Below are 23910 nucleotides of genomic sequence, written 5' to 3'. Positions count from 1 at the left end.
CATTTTGTGTACGTATTTCCTGTATTTTCTGTTTGTATTGTAATAAAGAGACTGAAAAATAAATATGGATGCTCATTAAAACATTGTTAAAACAAAAAAACAGGTGGTGGTCCAAGACTTTTGCACAGTACTAAATAAATAAATAAATAAATAAATAAATATCTATATATATATACACACAGTCAAACCAAAATGTATTCAGACACCTTGAACATTTCATGCATTAATACAGTTCACTAATAAAATATGACAAGATCTCAGAGTTAAACTGTGTCAGAAAAATTTATCTTAATTATGTCAGAAAACACTAAAGCAAAACATGGTCAGGACAAAGTGTCTGAATAATTTTTGGTTCTAAATTTTTATCAATTTTCCTGGTAGTCCACTGTATGAAGCATATCTGGGTATAATATGTCACAGTTTTCTTTATTTTGCTATCCTCACTTACAGAAATGAACTATAGTGTCCTGCACACACTAATAAAAATATATCAAAAATGTCATATATATATACATATATTATATTCAGTTGCATGAAAAAGTTTGTGAAGCACTTGCAGAATCTGTGAAAATGTGAATAATTTTAACAAAATAAGAGAGATCATACAAAATGCATGTTATTTTTTATTTAGTACTGTCCTGAGTAAGATATTTTACATACAAGATGTTTATATATAGTCCACAAGACGAATTTATTAAAATAACCCTGTTCAAACGTTTGTGAAGCATTGATTCTCAATACTGCGTGTGGTCACCTGATGATCCACGACTGTTTTTGTGTTTTGTGTTGGTTGTTCATGAGTCTCTTGATTGTTCTGAGCAGTTAAAACAGTACTAAAAAATAACATGCAATTTGTATGATCTCTTATTTTGTTAATTAATAAATTATTCTGCAAGTGGTTCACATTCTAAACAAAAGCATAGTTAACATAATAATAATAATAATAATAATAATAATAACAACAATATCACATGACTTAAACTGGTCAGTCATAAAAGAGCAACATCACGAGTGTCTGCATGTTTCTGTACAATATTATTTTTAGTGTGAATTACATATTATAGGTAGTTTATATATGTATAATTTGTAATTATCTCCATTTTTCAGTCTAATGTTTATAATCTCTCACATTTTTCTGTTCTGTAAGATATTGTTCCAAAATTTTAAATAATGGATCAGTGTTAACAGTGAGCAGAAACATTACGCTGATGCTGCAATCTCAACAATATTCATGCATGTAATTACACTGATGTGGCAGCACACGCGTGTTATCAGACTTGACTTGTGTTGTGTGTGTGTGTGTGTGTGTGTGTGTGTGTGTGTGTGTGTGTGTGTGTGTGTGTGTGTGTGTGTGTGTGTGTGACGGGTCTGTGCTCGTCCTCAGGACTGAAAGTGAAGGTGAGTCTGCGCAGGAAACAAACCTCTTTGGCTCTCTGGACGGCATCGCTGGGAGGATTCCTGATCTGAGGCGACGAGCGGGTGTTGATCTTATCATACAGCTGGAACACAGTCAGTTTAGATCATCAGTCACATGACAGAACAGAAACACACACAAATCAATCAATTACATTCCAGCACAGTGACTGAACTGATCTGATCAATGACACTATTGGGGTTACAGCAGAAGCTGAATTTGTCTCATGTTTGAGTAAGTTTGCATCATTGATTTATTACTGGAAACAATCTGGAGTAGAAATAAAGGTGACTTAATTAAGTTTGCTTGTTTTTCTTTTTCTCTCAAACACACACACACACACACACACACACACAGTAAAGTAAATGAGTCGTTCCTCTCGTACAGAAACTGAACCTCAGACACACAGAGATCTTCACTGAATCTGGTGAATCAGACGATCCTGCAGGGTTTTTACAGACGTGTGACATCATCACGATGGAAAATAAAGTCGAGGTCAGCTGCGCTCAGCGGGAGTTTCAAAGACGACACATTTGACTAGCGTCTAGACCGTGGGTTGAGTGTGTGTCACTACATGAAACAGACACCGCCGCCAATCAAACTCGCTGTGATTAAACACATGATTAATAATTAAACAAACAAACATGCAGGATGAGCTTATAAACCTGAGTTTCTGTCACATGATTTCCGCTCTTTATTTCCCATCAGTGAGCGTTTAAAGCTTTAATGGATTCGATCCGTGTCATTAATATCGAGCTCTATTGTTAACCTGGCGAAACACGAGCCGTCAAATCAAACGTCTGTGTGTGTGTGTTTATGTGTGTGTATGTGTGTGTTTATGTATGTGTGTGTGTGTGTGTGTGTGTGTGTGTGTGTGTGTGTGTTTATGTGTGTGTATGTGTGTGTATGTGTGTGTTTATGTGTGTATGTGTGTGTGTGTGTGTGTGTGTGTGTATGTGTGTTTATGTGTGTGTATGTGTGTGTTTATGTATGTGTGTGTGTGTGTGTGTGTGTGTGTGTGTGTGTGTGTGTGTGTGTGTGTGTGTGTGTGTGTGTGTGTGTGTTTATGTGTGTGTATGTGTGTGTTTATGTGTGTATGTGTGTGTATGTGTGAACTCACGTCCAGCAGTGTGTGCAGATGTTGGTCCTGGAAGACGCTGTGCAGGAAGTCCAGATCTTTCTCACTGCAGTCGGTCAGCGCGTGGATCTCCTCCAGACTGTCCAGAACCTGAGACACGGCCCCTACACACACACACACACACACACACATCAGTCACACACTCATGCTCTGTGATGCATGAATACAGAAACATGTCATGGAAGCTGCCGAGACGCTCCTGAAGCTGAACGTCACAGATCATCGCACAGATCACATGACGCACAGATGTGTTCATGTGTGTGGGAGAAATGAGAGGAATCGTGGTTTCTAATGGTCTTGAGTCGAGTTTGACCGTGTTTCAGTGGAAAATGAAGACAGCACTCAGGAGCATGCGAGACAACAGATGAAGATGAGGAGGAAGATGTTGTTTGGGTGGCAAGCAAAGGCTACTGGGATACCTACTTTCTGCAGCAAGCAATCCTAAAGTACAGGCAGCATTAGAAACAACAACAACAACAACAACAACTCAGTGAGATTACTGAAAGAGACACACACACACACACACACACACACACAAACACACACACACACTGAGGCCCTGATATACTTCAGGTGAAATCGAAGAGCTGGTGTGACAAAATCAGGCCAAAACTAAATTTGTTTTCCATGAATTACCGGTGAGAGATCATGTGTGATCAGGACCTTTTCAAAAATACCGGTAAATTAGTTCTGCCAATTGACCAGTAAGAGAAGTTGTAACATTACCAGTAAATGAATGTGTGTGTGTGTGTGTGTGTGTGTGTGTGTGTGTGTGTGTGAAGATCAGCGGTATGTGCACGGATGAAGTCTGCTTTGGGCCAATCATAAAGTTCTAATGGAGATGCTGTTTACAGTAAGCTTTTTAATAGTTTTTCTATTTAAATATGATCATCTTTGACCGCTGCATCACGTCTCGCAGCTTTTTCAGCGTGTTGTGCTCGAGATCCCGCCTTCTTTCCATTCATCAGCGCTGCGGTCGGACACTATTATGCGCGTCTCGTGCTGTTAAGAGTAAAACCGTGTTCTGTTTGATCATCCTCTCATGCCTGTCAGTCGACAAAAAAAATGTTGTCAAATTGAACAGTGAAACTAAAGTGCTTCTCCTCATGCGGGCGAATGAAGACGACGGCGCAGCGTTTAAAGGTCACTTCCAATCACTGACAATCACAACTTACCAGCATTCTGCTGCTGATGTGTGAACGCTCTCTTACCGGTAAAAAGCCAGAACAGTGACACTGTTTTTCAACACTGTAAAGCACTGCATAAATAAACATGTGACTGAAGTGCTGAATCTCAGAGCTGCTGCAAACATCTTTAACTGCCGTTTCTCACCTCTGTCATTTATGTTGTGTTTATTCTGTTATCAAGAGGAAAGTGTGCAGCACATATTTATTCATCTAAATGTGTCAGGTGTTCACTGACAGTACATCGCTGCAATAGTATTTTTAACCCCTAAGCAAAGAATGAGTATATCAGAGCCTCCAGCTGCGTCTGCATGAACCCTGCCCACACTGCAAGAGACACTCTATCCCACAATGCAATGCACTTCTCGTGACCCTCCACCATCTCCAAACATACGTAATCTGATCAGACAAACAAACACGAAACTGAATTAAAAATCGTAATAAACATGCAATGCAACGTGACACCAGTGTGTTTCTGTGGAACAGTGCCAGTGTTGTTCTGAAGCAGTGAGCAGTGTGCATGAAACAAACACTGTGGATCAACAGGAACAAACTTTATGCTTCATGGGCAGAATTTCGCAGTCAATATTAAACTAAGTCAAATCAGAGGATATGGTAACACTTTAGTATAGGGAACTACGACTTTCCCCTCAATAAACTCTGCTTATTAATAGTTAGTAAGGTAGTTGTTAAGTTTAGGTATTGGGTAGGATTAAGAATGCAGAACAAGGCATTAATATATGCTTATTAATTACTAATAAACAGGCAATATTCTAGTAATATGCATGCTAATAAGCAACTCGTTAAAAGACCCTAAAAAAGAAGTGTTACCGATGATATTTAATCAATAAATATACCCACATTTACTGAAATCTGATGATTTTGAATCTGAACGCAGGTCACATACACATAAAGACAGTAAATATGACAGATGATGACCAGGTGACCAGACGAGATCAGGTGGTGTCGGGTCACTTCCAGTGTTCATGTCCCAGGAAACGCAGTGATGTCAGCGTGGTTTTACAAAACACCGTTTGCTGTTCTGTGTCTCCGACCGCTGCAGAGTCAGAAAAGTAGAACGCGGAGGAGGACGCAGCCGCAGGCCCCACCGTTACAGGAAGCGAGAGTTTAATTTTGCGACAGAGAAGTGCTGCTGTTTCTCAATACCAGAGACTTCCTCTGCATTAGACCTGCTGATGGTGGCCGCAAAAATAATCTTCACATTAAGCATCTGTAAGCAGAACAGACCCGAGCGCAGCACTGTCCACTTCCTACTAGGGCTGGGATAAAAATATTGATTTCTCGATTTTAATTGATTCTCATTTTGATGAACTGATATCAATTCTTAAATGCACATAATCAATCTTTTAGTCTGTGCCGTTTGCATTTGATCAGTGAATAAACTTTGCAGCTCCTCCCATCCAATAATCACAATAAGCTTTGAGAGTTTTATTATGAAGTCTCATCTAAATTCAGTCAATAAATGTGTTTTTGTGTCTTTAATGTGTGCTGAGAGATCATCAACGATCATCTCTTCCGCTTTCCTACGAGTGACAGCAGCAAATAAACATGATTCATCAGAACTTAATGAAATGACTCATGAATAATGTAATTGACCAATCAGTGCTTCAACTGCTAATAAATAAATATGGCATGTTATGACAGCCAGCATTTAAATGCTTATATTTCAAAAACCAAGTAGAAACATAATTATGTCATTAAAAAGGTATTATTATAAAAACTTTTGGTGTCATTTAAATGTAAACAAATCAGTTCATTTTAAGCTGTATGATTATAGTGATGTACAGCTGGGGTTCCTGTATAATTTACAGCATTAGTTAAGTGAGATTTCGTGTCCTTGAGAAAAATTGATATGTACTATACCTGACAGATATGCAAATGAATCGATATCAAATCGAATTGTGAAATTTATGTAGCCCTGATTCCTTCGACTCCAGTGAAAATCACGCCAGTGAAGAGCATTATGGGTCGGCGTTCGGACATCTAGAACTGAACACTTTTACACTTGAACGCTAATTAATTTCCACAGAAACTAAAGGCAGATCATCAGAACACTTTACAATAAGAGTTAACATTAATTATGACATAATTATAACATCAACTAACAATGAGCAATACATTTGTTACAGGTTTTATTAACCTTTCTTAACATTAATTAATAAAAACGCAACTGTTCATTGTTCGTTCATGTCAGCTCAGCTCCATTAAATAATATTAACAGATACGTTTGAATTTAAAAATGTATTAGTAAATGTTGAAATGAACAATAACTGAATTTAATAAATGCTTTAGAAATAATTTCATTGTTAGTTCATGTTAATTAGTGTAGTTAACTGTCATGAACTAACAGTGAGCAATGTTTAATAATCTGTCAATGTTAGTTAATAAAAATACAATTGTTTGTTTGTTTGTTTGTTTATCTAATAAAGATTTAATGTATTATTAAATGTTAATATTAAAAATGAATTTGAACTAATATTAATAAATGCTGTAGAATTATTGTTCATTGTCAGTTCACGTTAACTAATGGGTCGTTCCCATTTGCTCGAGTATTTCCTGAACAGCTACAGACTGATGATGCGTTCAGCATGTGACACCGAGACGCTTTCCCTGCGCAGCATCAAGACGCAGCAGAAGACGCGAGACCCGCTGCATCTCTAGAGGTCACCTGACATTCACGGTGACTGATGAGCCAAACGAAGATCAAGAAATGACTGGACGCGGAGCTCCGTGTGACGCTTTCTCATGCGGGGACGTACCTGAAGACGTGGGGTCCTCTGAGAAGTCGTGGAGGTCTTCAGGAGGGTCGCCGTAAAACGAGTTGAACTTGTGACTCGAGACGGCAGCGAGGACGGCACCCTGCGAATCACACACACCCACACACTTTATTCACAAAAGACTTCATCTCTTTATTCATTCATTATGGACATTTTGATGAAATCATTCGTCTGAACCGCAGACATTTGACATTTGCCTTCCTGAGATCTCACAAACACGTTAGATCTTCAGACCACACGTATTCACCTTTACACACATCTCTCTATTCCTCCGGCTCCTTCTGTCACGTAGCTGACTCAACGTTTGATGTACAAGAACACAACATCCCGTGCTTTCATGTGGCAGTGTGTCTCTGTCAAAAAGAACTTTACTCGCGTTAACCCGAAACCTCCAGAACTGTCGTAAAGTTCGATCTGTTAACGGACTCGGCTCCAGATGACCAGATTCCCATCAGTCACTTCTGACTACTGGTGTCAATTATTAAAACATTCGTTCAGAGTCATCTTTAATGTTCTCAGAATGTTAGCACAAAAACATTATCTAAAAAAGTTTTTACCTGAAATGTTTAGTTTTAGGTAAAAACATTCACCAAAACAAGTTTGTTTCAGAACGCTCAGAGAACATTCAGAATTAACGTTCCCATAATGTCTGAAGAATGATAAAATGTAACATTTGCGTGACCAAGAAAAAAAAACATTTTTTAAACATTTTTTAAAAAAATGGATGTTTTGAACATTCAGAGAACATTTCAGAAATAACGTTTTCTTAACCTAACTGGAACATTAGCAAAACACTCATATTAGCTGGGTTTATTTGAAATGGACCTTGGGTTTAAAATACACTTAATATTCAGTAATATTACTGATCTGACTTCACTGACACTATCAGATGAGAACAAAACATGAACTGAACTGATCTAATAATGACTCTGCAGGAGCTGAATTGATTTGAACTGAAGTTTGCATCATTATTTCTGTTATTTTCCTGTTTATTACAGTAAAAAGCTTTGCTTTAAAGGAACACTCCACTTTTTTTGAAAATAGGCTCATTTTCCAACTCCCCTAGAGTTAAACAGTTGAGTTTTACCGTTTTCGAATCCATTCAGCCGATCTCCAGTTCTGGCGGTACCACTTTTAGCATAGCTTAGCATAGTTCATTGAATCTGATTAGATAGTTAGCATCGCACTTAAAAATGACCAAAGAGTTTTGATATTTTTCCTATTTAAAACTTGACTCTTCTGTAGTTAAATCGTGTACTAAGACCGACAGAAAATAAAAAGTTGTGATTTTCTAGGCTGATATGGCTAGGAACTATACTCTCATTCAGGCGTAATAATCAAGGAACTTTGCTGCCGTATCATGGCTGCAGCAGTGCAATGATATTGTTTGGTTATTTATTTTCAGCAATGTGAATGTCTCAGTTGAGCTTTATTTATTTGTATTCGGTTCATTTCACTGTGGATTCTTTGATAAATCAATCGCATTTCAGACTTTTACGATATGAACTCGACAGTAATGCAACAACATGTCAGTAACTGTGTTCATTCTAATGCCTGATCTGATATTAATGATTCATGTACAGTCACATGATCTTTGTCTGTGTGTCAGTAAATCAAACCAGCGACTAAACGCTCAACTTCACCTGGTTTCTCTCAGTAGGATGAAAATAATCTGTTATTTAACAGTGATTAAATAATATAAAGTAAGCGATCAAAGAACGCTCCCTTTACAGTCGCTGGAGCTGTCAATCAAACAGAGTTTATCAGTGACTGAGTTCTGGACTCGCGCCAAAACTCCCGTTTTATTCAACGAATCTCTTATTTACATCACGTTTGCACTGTTAGTTATGATGAAAGCATTCGTTATTGAGTTTCAATGATGAGATCACTGCTTTCATGAGCTCAACAACACGTCTGTGATCGACTACAACGTTCATCACTGCAACATTTCATGCCGTGATCTCAATATAATGCCACAGATCTAAATAATCAACACTTTTCATGATTAGTTAACCTTGAGAGCTGTGGTAAACGTGGTAAAAGAGAGAGTAATACTGAGCTATTTCATAGGCAAATATGTCAGCCAATCACAGCAGTGGGCGTTTACACTGAAGTCTCACAGAGACACGCCCCTTAAAACAGAGCGCTCAAATCAGGGAAGGAAAAATGGCTTTTATTTCTAAATGACGACAATTTTTGATGTAAAAATCATACTAACATTATAAGTGCACGCCAGGAAACATTATAAAACAATAAACAACGCAGTTCATGACCCCTTTAAAACATTCTGTATTGTATAAATGTCTATGTAGGTTCATGACTTTTGTAAGACACCATCAGTATACTATGTGGACAACTTGGTAGTCATGTGACTTCTGAATGTGTGACTTGTCTGTATATTTGTTAGAGTTACTTCCTGTGTTTTTACAACTGAAGATGGTGTTTAGATTAACACTGAAACATCTTGTTTCTTATTATGTAGTCCCGTGATTTTTAAACCTAAATAAAATGAATAAAGATGACTTGACTGGAAAACGACTCAATTTAAGGATTATTACTGGAAAGACACCACAGTGTTTGACTGATATCTAACAGTAAATGTTTGTGAATGGGCTGGGCAGGTGTTGAGGAACATGGTGAATGTCTGCGGTGTGTTTTACGACATGATTACAGTAAATACCTTCAGTTTCCTCCGAGCGTTGAACTTCCTCAGCTGCTCCACCGTCTCGGGCAGGTGAATCTTGTAAGAGTAGCGATCTCTCTCCTGCACAACACGCACAACATGAGACAAACTGAACCCAAAACAGCGCTCGAATTACAGAAACAGGAAGTGATGTGTGCTCATGTAGGAGAAGAAATGATAACTGGTTAGTTTTAAGGACAATAGCAGAGGAAGTGAGCGTGTGTGTGTCTGTAACCTTGAGCCAGGGGTGATTGAGCGCTTCATAGACGGTGATTCTCTCGGCCGGGTCCAGCATCAGCATGCGCCGCACCAGGTCTTTAGCGCTCTCAGAGATCTGACTCCACTGCCGAGGGTTCATCTGACAAACAAACACACACTGAGCTACACAGCAGCTTCATCCAGCGGCCGTTTGTTAGAGTCGTTCCTCAGCGTTTCTGTCGTTTTCCAGCACAAATATCTAAACACTCTTAAATCAAGATAGCAAAATGACTGAAGATATTAAGTCTTGTTTACTGAGAAATGTATCAAACGTTTATGCTTAAAACAAGAGCATATATCTGCAAATGAGGTCAGAGAAATAATCTGGTTTTCCCTTTAAATTCAGTTGATTTTTCTGCTTTTGAGTTTAAAGGCAGATTTTTGCTCCTAAGTGAAAGTTGTAGAAAGCAGAATGTTAATTGTGGTTTTAAACCACTCTTTATTGTCAGAACGCTTCACGTTTTTGAGTTCTTTACACTTTTTCAGTCATTAGTCATTCAGTTTCTTACTTTCTGCATGTGCTAACGGGTGATATGGTTTCAAATATTACATGTTTTGTCTCTTAGAAATGCACATTTGACAGTAACTCGAGTTGGGATGTAGATATAAATTTATGTTCATTAAAAAAAGCAGCGTTAACAACCTCATTTTTATATGGTAAAATGTAAATATTCTGACTGACTGAGTTTTACTAAAATTAACCATTGGTCATCCATAGTAGCACACATTTAGATCATGAAAACCACAGATAAACATGGTTAGAATGTAACTTTATGGATTCTATGGCAAGTTATCAAACACTTGATATCATTTTATCAAGAACAATTATATGGCAATAATTTTTGTTATCATTTTAATCGCCCGACCCTACATACATTTTTTTTTGCATGAAACTAAACAGTACTGCCCTTTTCTCTCAATCTCAGATTTGAGAATCCTCACAATGCATTCTGGGATTGACACATGTAATGCTGTGTTAGAGTTAGCATCAGATTTATCACCAAAACAGAAGTGGAACGACCTGATCTGACATGAAACATGACGTCTGACGTGTCTTTAGTGTTCTTGAGGTGCTTCTGCAAAAGTACCTTGTACTTCCCTTTCACAATGGCTTCGAACAGACGCTCCTTGGTGCCATAAAAAGGCAAACAGCCGCTCAGCAGGATGAAGAGAATGACGCCGCAACCCCAAACGTCCACCGGCTTCCCGTACGGCTCCCGCTTGACTACTTCAGGAGCCATGAAGTGAGGGGTCCCTACCCGACCTACAGGAGAGAGACACGAGGAACAAAGACACAGAGGCCCAGGGGGTTCAGAAGAAATCAGAGCAAAGGGTTGATCGTCTGAACTTCCTGTAAACATGATTGTTTCTTCTGAGGTGCAAATGCACACGTACCTCCAGCCACAAGACCGGACTCGCCCAGCTGAATCGCCACACCGAAGCCGCCCAGTTTGACAGGAGCCGAGTTCTCCTTAGAGGCCAGCAGCACACAGTGAGGCTGGACACACACACACAGGTTTGTTTTTGTGAATTGTGGGGACATCCCATAGGCGTAATGGTTTTTATACTGTACAAACCGTATTCTCTCCCCCTACACTACCCCTAACCCTAACCCATCACAGGAAACTGTGCACATTTTTACTTTCTCACAAAAACTCATTGTGTGATTTATAAGCCTTTTGAAAAGTGGGACATGAGGCAATGCCCACAAATTTGTGTCCTGATATGTCACACACACACACACACACACACAAAACTACTATGAAACTACTGAACACGTCCTACATAAAGCCACATGTTCACATCACCTCTGAATTCACTTTCACATGAGATGAGAAGAAACACATGGAACAAAGCCTTCATATGAAATATGTAGCCTTTCAACAAAAAACACGAACCATGGGAGAAAACATACAGACATGTGGCATGAATGTGAAGCTGTGATGAGGGTCAAAGGATTGAGCTTCAACATCTGTGTTCTCAAGAGTCAAACACTGAGAGAGAGAAATATTACTATTATTATTATTATTCTTTTTTTCTGTTAATACATATATGCATTATTTGTAAGCAGTCCAGCTGCAATTGCTTTGGCAATACAAATGTATAGTTTCTGTCATGCCAATAAAGCACACTTGAACTGAATTGAGAAAGAGAGAGAGAGAGAGAGAAAGAGAGAGAGAGAGAGAGAGAGAGAGAGAGAGAGAGAGAGAGAGAGAGAGAGAGAGAGAAAGAGAGCGCAAGCGTCAGCACACGCAGCGACTGCAGACGTTCTGAGCGTTTGGAAGGGAAGCAGAAAGACATCAGACACTCATGGAGGAATGAAAGAGGATCTGACAGAAAGACTGAAACCTTTGTGTTCCTTCTGAATGGATGAATGTGCAGCTGCAGCGGTTTGTGCAACTGAAGGAATTAACATGCTAAACTGTGAGTAGAATTCACAAATTCATCGGTGTGTGTCTGAGATCAAACTCTGTGTGTGTGTGTTATATCACACATGCCGCTAATAATGACAGACAGAGAAAAATATGTGCATGCATACATGAATGTACTTCATACTACAGTCAGAACATATGCAGGTCACTGCTAAAATGGGCAGAGTATCAATTTAAAAAAAAAAAAAAAACATTAAAAATCTTTCTATAGAAAAATGTTAACTAAAATTATGCTAAATGTATGAAATGACTATTTTAGCATGCAATAAGCACACAGCGTCCTCATGATCATGTGTGTGTGTGAAGCATCATGAAATCATTTCTGAAATGTCTGTTAATTGAATCATGATTTAATCTAACTTTGTTAAATAAACTTTTTTATTTTACTATTTACAGCTCAGATAATAAATAATTATAAACAAACTTAAGGGAAAACGTTCATTTAGCAGACAGCTTCATTCAGAGCAGAGTGAAATTACAATCACACGGGCAGAAGAGCTTCACAGGAGAAACGCTTTCATAAAAACCAGAATACCACAGCGCTAGAGCAGAAGTGCACAGAAAATGGAAAAAAGTACATGCTAGATAGAGAGTGTGAGAATTATAAGATTAGAGTGATTAGTGTGTGTGTGTGTGTGTGTGTGTGTGTGTGTGTGTGTGTGTGTGTGTGTGTGTGTGTGTGTGTGTGTGTGTGTGTGTGTGTGTGTGTGTGTGTGTGTGTGTGTGTGTGTGTGTGTGTGTGTGTGTGTGTGTACACACAGTTGCATAAAAAGTATGTGAACTTGTGAATGTGAAATCATTTTGTGAAAATTTGAATAACTTTAACAAAATAAGAGAGATCATACAAAATGCATGTTATTTTTATTTAGTACTGTCCTGAGTAAGACATTTTACATACAGGATGTTTATATATAGTCTACAAGAAGAATTTATTAAAATAACTCATGCACTGAAGAATCTGCAGGAGCTGGAGGATTTTTCTGAAGAACAGAGCTCAGTTTAACTGCTCAGAACAATTTTAGGACAGTACTAAATAAAAAAATAACATGAAATTTGTATGATGTCTTATTTTGTTAAAATTATTCACTTTTTCCCAGATTCTGCAAGTGGTTCACAAACTCTTTCATGCAACTGAATATATATGTATATACACACACTACCGCTCAGAAGTTTGGTAAGATTTGTAATGTTTTTAAAAGAAGGCTGCATTTATTTAATTAAAAATACAGTAAAAACAGGAATACTGTGAAATATTATTACAATCTGAAATATCTGTTTTCTATTTTAAAATGTAATTTAATCCTGTGATCAAAGCTGAATTTTCAGCATCATTATTCCAGTCTTCAGTGTCAGAAACAGTTATTGTGCACAATATATTTCTTTTTTCAGGATTCTTTGATGAATAGAAAGTTCAAAAGAACAGCATTTATTTGAAATAGAATCTTTTGTAACATCATAAATGTCTTTACTGTCACTTTTGATTGATTTAATGCATCCTTGCTGAATAAAAAAAAAAAATTCTTACTGACCCAAACTTTTGAACGGTAGTGTATAATGTTACAAAAACTTTGCGTTGTTAAGATGAATGATGTTCTTTTCAACTTTCTATTCATCAAGGAATCCTGAAAAAAAAAGTATACATCCGTTTTCAACATTGATAATAATCATAAATGTTTCTTGAACTTCAAATCATCATATCAGAATGATTTCTGAAGGATCATGTGACACTGAAGACTGGAGTAATGATGCTGAAAATTCAGCTTTGATCACAGGAATAAATTACACTTTAATATATATTCACATAGAAAACAGCTGATTTACAGTGGAATAATACTTCACAACATTACTGTTTTTACTGTATTTTTAATTAAATAAACGCAGCCTTGGTGAGCAGACGAAACTAAGATTACAAATCTTACCGATCCCAAACTTTTGAGCAGTACTGTAAATATAACCCTAACACAGTATATGTAATTTTAGTTCTGTACAATGTGCAAGACGGAGGTAGAGAAAGCAGAGAGCAGCTCAGAGCGAATGACAGTCCCAGTGCAGCTGTAGAATGAGCCATGAACCTCCTCCAGACCCAAAACACACATTCATGAAAGATGCAAGAGGAGCCAATCCTTCAGTTTTATTACGGTCTCCCGTTCAACACACACTCATCCAGAAAAGAGCTGCCAAGCTATTCCTGCTTTCTTTAAATAATTTAACAAAGTTAAAATGATCCAGAGAAAAGGAATGGAAAATTGAGAGGAGGCGAGGTGCTCCGGGACAGCTGCTGGACGAGGCGTTTCAACCACCAACCAGAGTGTGTTTCTGGGACGTACGCCTGACCATAATTTACGCTTCTCACACTGGCGTTTGGATGAGCCAGAGCGTTCTCTCCTTTCATTTTCATTGGGTCGAGTCAGAATTTTCCCCTGTTGTTCAGTACAGTCAATTAAAATGCGTCTGTTTCTCCGTTTCTCTCTCCAGAGCTGAAGACTCGAGCGGAAAGACTTCAGCGAACTTCAGCCTAATCGCTAACAAGAGGATAAAAACAAAAACATCCTGTCACACAATGAGCAACACCGTCTGGCCGACCAACCACTTCACCAATCACACCGCCGCCACGCAGATGCCCAACCGCTCCTGTCCTCTGGAAGACGAGAGCTTACGGCTTCCGCTGGCGGTGCTCTACTCGCTCATCTTCCTGTTCGGCCTGGCAGGAAACCTGCTGGCTTTGTGGGTCTTCCTCTTCCTGCACTCACGCAGAAACTCCGTGCGCGTCTTCCTCATCAACGTGGCCGTGGCGGATCTGGTGCTGGTTTCCTGTCTTCCCTTCCGGGTGCTGTACCACTCTCGAGGGAACGTGTGGTCGCTGGGGCCGCGCATGTGCAAGGTGGTGGGCAACCTGTTCTACATGAACATGTACGTGAGCATCACCCTGCTGGGCCTCATCAGTCTGGACCGCTACCTGAAGATCATCGGCGTGCGGGGCTCTCAGAGAGGCTGCGGGCTGCGCTGGCTGCGGGGGAGCCGCTGGAGTCTGGTGACCTGCGGCCTGCTGTGGAGCTGCTCTCTGGTGATGGTGGTGCCCATGATCGCTCTGGCCGAGGGCAACGAGGAGGACGGGAAATGTTTCCATTACAAGCAGAGGAAACACGCCCGCGGGAAAGCCTACTTCAACCTGGTCATGGTGGCCGTGTTCTGGCTGGTGTTCGTGGTGCTGCTGGTGTCGTACGGACGGATCGCCCGGCGGCTGCTGCAAGCCTCGCAGGACAAACCGGACCTGCCCAACGCCTCGCGCTACGCCCGCACCGCCAAGAAGTCCTTCGTGGTGCCGCTTCTGTTCACCATCTGCTTCGTGCCGTATCACGCCTTCAGGGGCGTCTACGTGGCGTCGCAGCTCAGAGACGTCAGCTGCGAGACGCAGCGGCTCATGGACCGCACCAACGAGGCCATGCTGCTGCTTTCCGCCCTCAACAGCTGCTTGGATCCCGTCATGTACTTCATGCTCTCGGGATCAGTGCGGAAGGCCACCATACAGGCGTTATCACAGTTCTTCCATTTGCACCACGAACCCGCCAGCACCAACAGCTCGACCACAGAGTTTCGGAGGGCATCCTTGTCCCATGCCTCTACGGCGGCAGTGCTGGCCACATCACGAGGCAGTCTGGGACTCATTACGACCCTCCGCACCAAACCTACCGACGGAGATCCCTGTCCACGGACCGCTGTCCTGTCAAACTGACCCAGCAGCGCCACGCGTGATGACGAGTCTCTCATATCAGCCAAACTGGGCTGTGAACGGAAAAGACTCATGGGAAACAATGACTAGCTTGAAATCTTTGCATGGGAAAGTTCACTTCTGTGAGCATGTGTGGGATATATGGCTGGACATCACAACCGCAAGAGACACAAACATCTGGGTTTAGATTTAGCCCTCCATCAGACAAGAAATCAGACACAACTGTAGACAGTCAATGTTGTTAAAAACTCAAAATTATTTCAAGATATCATCTATTTCAAGCAGCATCAGCTGCAGTGATGAACACTGACTTACACATGATGAAGGACGCCCCCTACTGGAGGAACAGAGTCACTGCACTGAAAACAGAGCTGTTCTTAATGCAATCACTGGCCAGCGATGGTTTGCTCTCACACACACACAGTCTGTGATCTCATGAACTTCACACACAGCTGATCAGCTGAAGCGCCTATCTGACAATAATCCCACTTTAATCACAGATGGACGGGACGCGTCCTGATGGTTCAGACACTCTCTGACCAGTTATTGCTGGACACAAGCTGTTGAAGATCATCTTACACACGACTGACTTCTCTACTTCTTCTGCGTTCCTGTAGCTCAGACTGTAAGGTCATGGGTTTGATTCCCAGTGAAAGCATGAACTAATAACACGCACACCGTGATTTCAACGCAAGACCTTTTGGATAAAAGGTGTCTGCAAAATGCTTTACTGTAAATATAAACAATAATATAAAGAATATTTCAGACAGGAGAATAAAAGCATTAAAGCCTTATTCGGCATGTCCATTCACTTCTCATCTGTTTCTCTTATAGATAACCTCTAAGTGTTCTCAAAACAAAAGTCATGCGTGTTTTATGGGTGAAGATGATGAAGAGGAACATGTGACGAGTCTTACCTTGACGTCTCTGTGTATGACGTTGTTGTCATGGCAATAGCGCAGGGCTTCAAGTATCTGTCGCATGTAGTGACTGAGAACACACACACACACACACACACACAGATTGAGCACAGATGTTCAGCAGTGGAGGGTCGATTTTGTATGACATGAACAGGAAGTGACTCTCACCTGGAAACCGCCTCACTGTAGACGAACCCGGCATCGGCCCTCTTCACGATCTCAAAACACAGATCCGCTCCATCCATACTGCACACAGACACATCACCGTTACACACGTGTGACACGTTTCTACACACTTTAAAATGTATTTACACGTGACAGTGATGCAGAAACATGGAGGAATGTCAAAATACACATGCTAAATGAGTCAACATGAGGAAAAACTTGTGGGTTTTTGTTAGACACAAATCAAAGTGAAGAACTTTACAGTTCCCTAACATCACAACTGGTCAAAATAATATATAATTCAACAGTGCAGGGCTCGACAGTAAGGACTGCCCGACGGCCCGGGGCCCGTGTGAACGACGCTCGGGACAGCAGACGGAACCGTCACATGCCCGATCGGGCCAACGCTGTCGGGTGCGATATATATCGTCTATGATATCGTAATTGTTGATTTAACAATCTGAAATTATCGAGTATGTACTTCACTTTAAAAAAACCAAACAAAAACACACACATTGAGTTCACGCATACACTATGTGACGTAGTCTAGTAGGTTAGGCTAGTGCGTGTGCATATTTAGAGTACGCTGCGTGATTTAGTCTATTAAAATGCCTTTAGAATGATCCAGAATTCAAGATAAGGGGCAAAAATGCCCCAGTATATCTTTTATATTTATATAATTTTATATAGTTAAACAATACTACACAGTGCCGTTTTTCTCCAAATAAAATCAATTACAAACGTGATATTGATTTTATACAGAGTACAGTTTAATGAACAAGAACTTAATATCAAGTGACTTACATTTTAGACACCAAATCGCCTGTTTCGCTCTATTTCACCAACAAAAATAGTTCCAAACAAAGTCCACAGCATTGTTTTGCATCTCTGAGCATCACTTCACGACCGAATCAGCCGTTTAAATGAATCGGTTGAATCTCAATGACTCGCTCATTAACAGTGATTCACTGCCACCTACTGGCGGGTTTAATTTCAGGTTTAAAGTGTCTTTTTATTTTTTTAAATAATTTCAAACAACAGTATTTAACATTTTATATTTTCAATTTGCTCTTGACTGATTAATAAAGATTAATTTATAGTTATATAGTTATTTTATATATCTGTAGTTATATAATTATAGATATTACAATTTCTGTACCTGAAAATCTCCCGTTTAAGCCTACATTGTTTATTTCATTTATATGTTTGTTCTGTTGTATTAATTTGAGCTAGTACTCATAATTTGATTATTTATTACTATTTTATTACTTGCTGTTTATTTATATAACAATACTTAAAATTTAAGTGAGTTAATCTAGTAGCTTTTGGTGTCGTAACCTTATTTATTAAGGTTACATGTATCAAAAACAATGAAATCAATAACTTGGCTTATTTTATAGGTCCATTTTCTTTTCTGTTACTTTATTAATTTTTTGTTTTGGGGCAAGTGAAAATTTGAACCACTGACCCGACGGGGCCCGTAGAAAAAATCCTTAGCGTCGAGCCCTGAAGTGTAAACGTCTGAATGTAGAGTTTTCTAACATGAGTTTGACTGTTTTGAGTCTTTAGTTTTAAACAAGCGTCTCATAGTGTGTTTGTACACTGATGTCAGACTGATTCATTTATTTAATATAAATCATCTGATCTTCTGATTTAAGTCCATCAACATCCAGAATAAAAGAGAAAATAATCAAATGAAATAAAATAACATTCACTGGATTGAATAAAAATAGGAATCAGCACATGATTATTTCATAAATAAACTGTTCTTCAGTTTCATTGAATAGCATCGCTATAATATTGTGTTTATAAGATTAAAAGCTCACACGTACAACTCAAAGACCATGTAGAGCATGCCGTCTGAGCTGTAGGTCTCCAGCAGCTCCACGATGTGAGGATGTTTGAGCATGTGACAGATACTCGCCTCTCGCTTCAGATCTGATGAGGAACAGAGAGAAGAAGATCACCGACTCATCCTTATGAAGCTGAAGATCAGACGCATTAATGACAAGTTACAAACATGCACAGCAGAACATGTGACATCATGAGCCTGACGTCACTGAGATCACATGAACTGCCAGCAGAGGGAGCCCTGGAGCACACACCATGAATGAGCCTGCTCTGTGTGTGTGTGTGTGTGTGTGTGTGTGTGTGTGTGTGTGTGTGTGTGTGTGAGAGAGAGTGTGAGAGTGTGTGTGTGTGTGTGTGTACTTGTTTTTGTGAAATATCAGGACATAAATGTGTATAATGACATGGGTATGACATGGGTATTACAAAAAAAGGTGAAATATGAGGACATTCAGCATGTCCCCACTTTTCAAAAGGCTTAAATCACACAGAATGAGTTTTTGTGAGAAAGTAAAAGTGTGCACAGTTTCCTGTGATGGTTAGGTTTAGGGTTAGGGGTAGTGTAGGGGGATAGTAAATACGGTTTGTACAGTATAAAAACCATTATGTCTATGGAATGTCCCCACATTTCACAAAAACAAACGTGTGTGTGTGTGTGTGTGTGTGTGAAGAAGATGAAGAGCGGCACGAAGTCTCTGAACATCAGACGAGTCTTCAGCCTCTACAGGAGCTTCAGTTCACAGGAAACATCATAAATCAGCAGCAGGAATAAGCCGTTCAGAAAAACTGTGACTGTGATGTTGCTTTAATTCATTATTATTCTAGTAGGAAAGACTGCACTGACACTATTGGAGAACAAGTAATAAACTGAATTGATCTGAATAATGACTCTATTGTCTCTGTAGAGTTTCTTTACAGCAGAATCTGATTTTGTCTCATATTTGATGAAGTTTGCATCATTTATTCTGTTATTTTCCTGTTTATTACAGTGAAGCTGACAGTCTGAACACACAAATTAGTACCGTTATATCAGGAACGGCTCGGTCATGTGACTGAGGGCAAGCAGAATCATTGGCTGGGTGTCTTTTGGAAGACTGCGCCATCCGGAGGTCACATTTGTCGGCCACATTCATCACTCACGTTCATTCATGTCCCGGCCGTGACCGAGGGCTTCAGCCGCAGGAAGTGGGCGTTTGTATTTTTACAAATATTCTCTCGAGCGCTCTGAACTTTTTTCTCTGTTTGCTCACAGATGGCTCACTGATGAAGCCAAAGCACAGCGCCACCAAAACCCTTTTCACACACATCACCCACAATCCTTTTGGCATGACTCAGGGATCCATGACCAGGCCGCAGAATTCCCACTGAAACCAGACAGCCGCCAGTCACATGCTCCTACACTCGTCTATTAGCCTCCATACTGATCAATAATGCCAATTAGGGTGAAGTACTGTGTGTGTGTGTGTGTGTGTGTGTGTGTGTGTGTGTGTGTGTGTGTGTGTGTGTGTGTGTGTGTGTGTGTGTGTGTGTGTGTGTGTGTGTGTCTGTGTGTGTGTGTCTGTGTGTGTGTGTGTGTGTGTGTCTGTGTGTGTGTGTCTGTGTGTGTGTGTGTGTGTGTGTCTGTGTGTGTGTGTCTGTGTGTGTCTGTGTGTGTGTGTCTGTGTGTCTGTGTGTGTGTGTGTGTGTGTGTGTGTGTGTCTGTCTGTGTGTGTGTGTCTGTGTGTGTGTGTGTGTCTGTGTGTGTGTGTCTGTGTGTGTGTGTCTGTGTGTGTGTGTCTGTGTGTGTGTGTGTCTGTGTGTGTGTGTCTGTGTGTGTGTCTGTGTGTGTGTGTGTGTGTGTGTGTGTGTGTGTGTGTGTGTGTCTGTGTGTGTGTGTCTGTGTGTGTGTGTGTGTGTCTGTGTGTGTCTGTGTGTGTGTGTGTGTGTGTGTGTGTGTGTCTGTGTGTGTGTGTGTGTCTGTGTGTGTGTGTGTGTGTGTGTGTGTGTGTGTCTGTCTGTGTGTGTGTGTCTGTGTGTGTGTGTGTGTGTGTGTGTGTCTGTCTGTGTGTGTGTGTCTGTGTGTGTGTGTCTGTGTGTGTGTGTGTGTGTGTGTGTGTGTGTGTGTGTGTGTGTGTCTGTGTGTGTGTGTGTCTGTGTGTGTGTGTGTGTGTGTCTGTGTGTGTGTGTGTGTTCTTACCCTCTGTACTGAGGCCAGGGCTGGAGGTGAAACTGGCCACATCTACGATCTTCACAGCGAACTGCTGTCCTGTGTCTCTGTTGATGCATCTGCGCACCACACTGAACGGACCCCTGAAACACACACACACACACACACACACACACACACACACACCGTCAGCAGCAGTTAAGAAAATAAAATCAGTTCTGTGCAGGTTTAAGCACTAAACAGCATTACAAACAACCTTTACTTGCATTACTCGTCGAGTAGTACACAGGTGGTCAAATGTTTGGAATAATTCAGATGTTTCTGAAAGAGTCTCTTCTGCTCACCGAGGCTGCCTTTATTTGATCAAAAATAAGGTAAAAATGTGAAATATTTTTATAATTTAAATCAGCTGTTTTCTATGTGAATATATAGTAAAGTGTAATTTATTCCTGTGATCAAAGCTGAATTTTCAGCATCATTACTCCAGTCTTCAGTGTCACATGATCCTTCAGTAATCATTCTGATATGATGATTTGCTGCTCAAGAAACATTTATGATTATTATTAAAATGTTCAACGGAGTCCAAACTATTATATTCAACTACTATTTATTTTCAGATATAATAATAACACTCATATAAAAACAGAAATGTTTAACTCAGTTGCAGATAAGGTAGTTTTCATGACAAATTTAATCAAACATTCATGCATATATAATTAACAGTAAATCAGCTCTAGTGTTTTTATAGCTCACTAACGAACTGAACACTGGATAACTTTCCTGAGGTAAATGCAATGTTAAGTGACATATTGTTCTCAAGCTGTGCGGATCTGGCAACCCTGACCTGAACTACGGGTGATTCATATGGTCAAATAGAGCTGCTTTAACCTCGCTATTTTTTAAAGCAATACAGCCCTAAATTCAACACAAGAGAGATTTTCTTCACACTCATTATGACTTGCAGTTCCGCCCCCTTTTGATTGACAGGATATAAACGGTCAGTTTTGGTTTAGTTTTCACTGTTCTGTTCCTGTTTTGCCCACTTGAGTTCCTAGTTCGTTGTTAATGAGTTCCACGCCTGTTTCTGTTCAGTTCATCACGTGTATCAAAGCCCTTCGTTTCCTCAGTTCTTGGCTCGGGCTCATTTATGTACGATCAAAACATGTCCATGAACACAAACACCACAGACTCAACACACACCACACTCCCATTTTTTCAGACATTCTGTGTTTTAGGATTGAATACAAATTTACTATCAAAAATAGGGGTAATCAAATGAACGCATAAAACTTATAAAATGTAATCATAAGAAATGAACAATTACTTGTATTTTTTGGCAAACAAAGTGCTGCACAACAGAGGTTTACGGTTTAAAAAATTAAATATAAAATTATATTTCAGTGCTTCCCACAGGTTTGAAATATACTTGCGGGCGAAAAATCCTCCTATTACCCACGTCACAAAAATGGTCTACTACATGTGACAAACAAATAATGTGTGATTTTTAACAGTATTTTTATTGATTGATATTAATTAAATAACATATTACATTTAATTACATACTAATATTATGCATTATTATGCATTGTAAATTATGCAAAATTACAGCATTTAAATGGTTCTCCATTTCCTATGTTCTCCTTGCTGTCATATAGTGTCTCTCTCAGTGAATGGGACACAGATTTTACTAGTAAAATTTATAAAATGAATAATATATGTGTCAAATAATGTTCTTAGTCTTTTCTTCCTGTGGGGGAGACTACAGTAATTTACTATGAATTAGATGTAACCAAGTTAACCAATTAAGTGTAACCAAAATACCAATAATGCCCAAAAGAAAAAGAAAAAACTTAACGTGTGACTTTTAAATATGAACAAGCCCGAAATACACCAGGACTCTTATTTTGAAATGTCTGTACTATAGGTGCGTTCATGCGGCCTCGTAATTCCTGTAGTTATGAGATTCTAGCTTGTAAAAAGCGTTCACATCCTCGTAGAGCTCGTAATTACAGCTTGTAAGCTGGGAGTTTTCTGAAAGCTCCCACATGTACCACGTGGCTGCTGTACCACCTGACCGCTGTAGATTCATTTACGCGTTGATAGTGGTGCCATGGAAACGCATAATTACCAGTCCGAGGACGTAAACAGCTCCGAATATAACGTCACGTGTTGTCATTTCAACGTCATGACGTGAACGCAGCATATTGCAGGCTGATCCTTCAGATTCTTACAATCGTCTAAAACGTTTTATATAAAGGCCATAAAGTAGACATTGTAATAATTCATTAACTTGAGTTCATTAGCAATCGCTTGGCATAAATCTGCGCTTTTCATTGATTGAGAATCACTTTGAAGCAGACTGAAGCGCGAGCTTGTAGAACGAGTAATAGCGCCCCCTTGTGACTTTGCAAAATGCAGCGCTTGTGGGAATGTTAGCGGGAGTAAGCAGTTCTGACGCACACAACGAGCAGGTACGAAACAACTAGTTTATCGATCGCGGATGGTTTCATTATCTTGAAAGGATATAAAAGTATAAGAAGATAAAATTAATAATATATTCAGTCTAACTTGAGGAAATTGTGACAAAAATACAGTGCTTCACACACACATAGATTTTACTTGGGCGGGCTGCCCACATATAATAACGGCCGCCCAAGTAAAATCTATGTGTGTGTGAAGCACTGTATTTTTGTCACAATTTCCTCAAGTTAGACTGAACTCTTGGAAATGTTGGTGTGTTGTGTGTGTATCTGCTGAAGAGACGAGTTTGAGTTTGTGTAGCGGATCAAAACGGAGACGGACTTCAGATTCACACTGCAGTCTTTAATACCCACACACACTCGTTCATATCACCGCTTGATTAAGTGTGCAGCCCTACGGCTCATTTATTCATCCAAAATCTGCCAAATTCTGAGACATTCTGATTTATATCGTAAATTCCTTTTTTATGACTGGATTCCGCCCGCAGCTTCCGCATCACAGAAATCATAGGGCCCTGATATATATATATACCTCACACACAGAGGGTTATTCTGGGGAAGCCACAACCACATGTCTGCAAATGAAAGAACAGAGACACAGGCCAATAACACACACACACACACACACAAAGTCTATTTGAGCAGCACATGATGGAGGGAAACATTATGTCACAACGCTCACATCTAATCTAGAAAACAAACCCACACGGGACG

General features: G+C 39.8%; 2 protein-coding genes across 6 annotated transcripts in view; one reads left to right on the top strand and one right to left on the bottom strand.

The window, feature by feature from the left end:
• Positions 1-23910, bottom strand: part of caskb (calcium/calmodulin-dependent serine protein kinase b) — a 59100-nt gene that overhangs the window by 20407 nt on the left and 14783 nt on the right. For all 4 annotated transcript variants that reach the window (XM_067373754.1, XM_067373757.1, XM_067373756.1 and 1 more), the window contains exons 2-12: positions 20747-20859; positions 18555-18660; positions 16726-16803; positions 16555-16627; positions 10871-10973; positions 10564-10739; positions 9453-9575; positions 9215-9298; positions 6517-6616; positions 2535-2656; positions 1422-1499 (exon numbers count right to left, since the gene is read on the bottom strand). In XM_067373754.1, the coding sequence (XP_067229855.1) occupies positions 1422-1499; positions 2535-2656; positions 6517-6616; positions 9215-9298; positions 9453-9575; positions 10564-10739; positions 10871-10973; positions 16555-16627; positions 16726-16803; positions 18555-18660; positions 20747-20859 (1156 nt within the window). The remainder of the gene's footprint in view (positions 1-1421; positions 1500-2534; positions 2657-6516; positions 6617-9214; positions 9299-9452; positions 9576-10563; positions 10740-10870; positions 10974-16554; positions 16628-16725; positions 16804-18554; positions 18661-20746; positions 20860-23910) is intronic.
• Positions 11401-16549, top strand: gpr34a (G protein-coupled receptor 34a). Of its 2 annotated transcripts, none has more exons than XM_067373759.1 (2): positions 11401-11899; positions 14383-16542. In XM_067373759.1, the coding sequence occupies exon 2, from the start codon at positions 14468-14470 to the stop codon at positions 15638-15640; it is 1173 nt and encodes a 390-aa protein (XP_067229860.1). In that variant the 5' UTR covers positions 11401-11899; positions 14383-14467; the 3' UTR covers positions 15641-16542. The 2 variants fall into 2 exon arrangements, 1 of the variants encoding a protein (XP_067229860.1); XR_010893438.1 differs by lacking the exon at positions 11401-11899 and having other exon boundaries at positions 13605-16369; positions 16472-16549.

The sequence above is a fragment of the Chanodichthys erythropterus genome, chromosome 21 (genome assembly GCF_024489055.1).
Source record: "Chanodichthys erythropterus isolate Z2021 chromosome 21, ASM2448905v1, whole genome shotgun sequence".
Classification (NCBI taxonomy): Eukaryota; Metazoa; Chordata; class Actinopteri; order Cypriniformes; family Xenocyprididae; genus Chanodichthys; species Chanodichthys erythropterus.
This window is presented reverse-complemented; position numbering and strand designations above follow the sequence as displayed.

What these genes read in the sequence shown, in the direction of transcription:
- gpr34a (XM_067373759.1), top strand. Translation starts at nt 14,468, where the DNA reads ATGAGCAACACCGTCTGGCCGACCAACCACTTCACCAATCACACCGCC.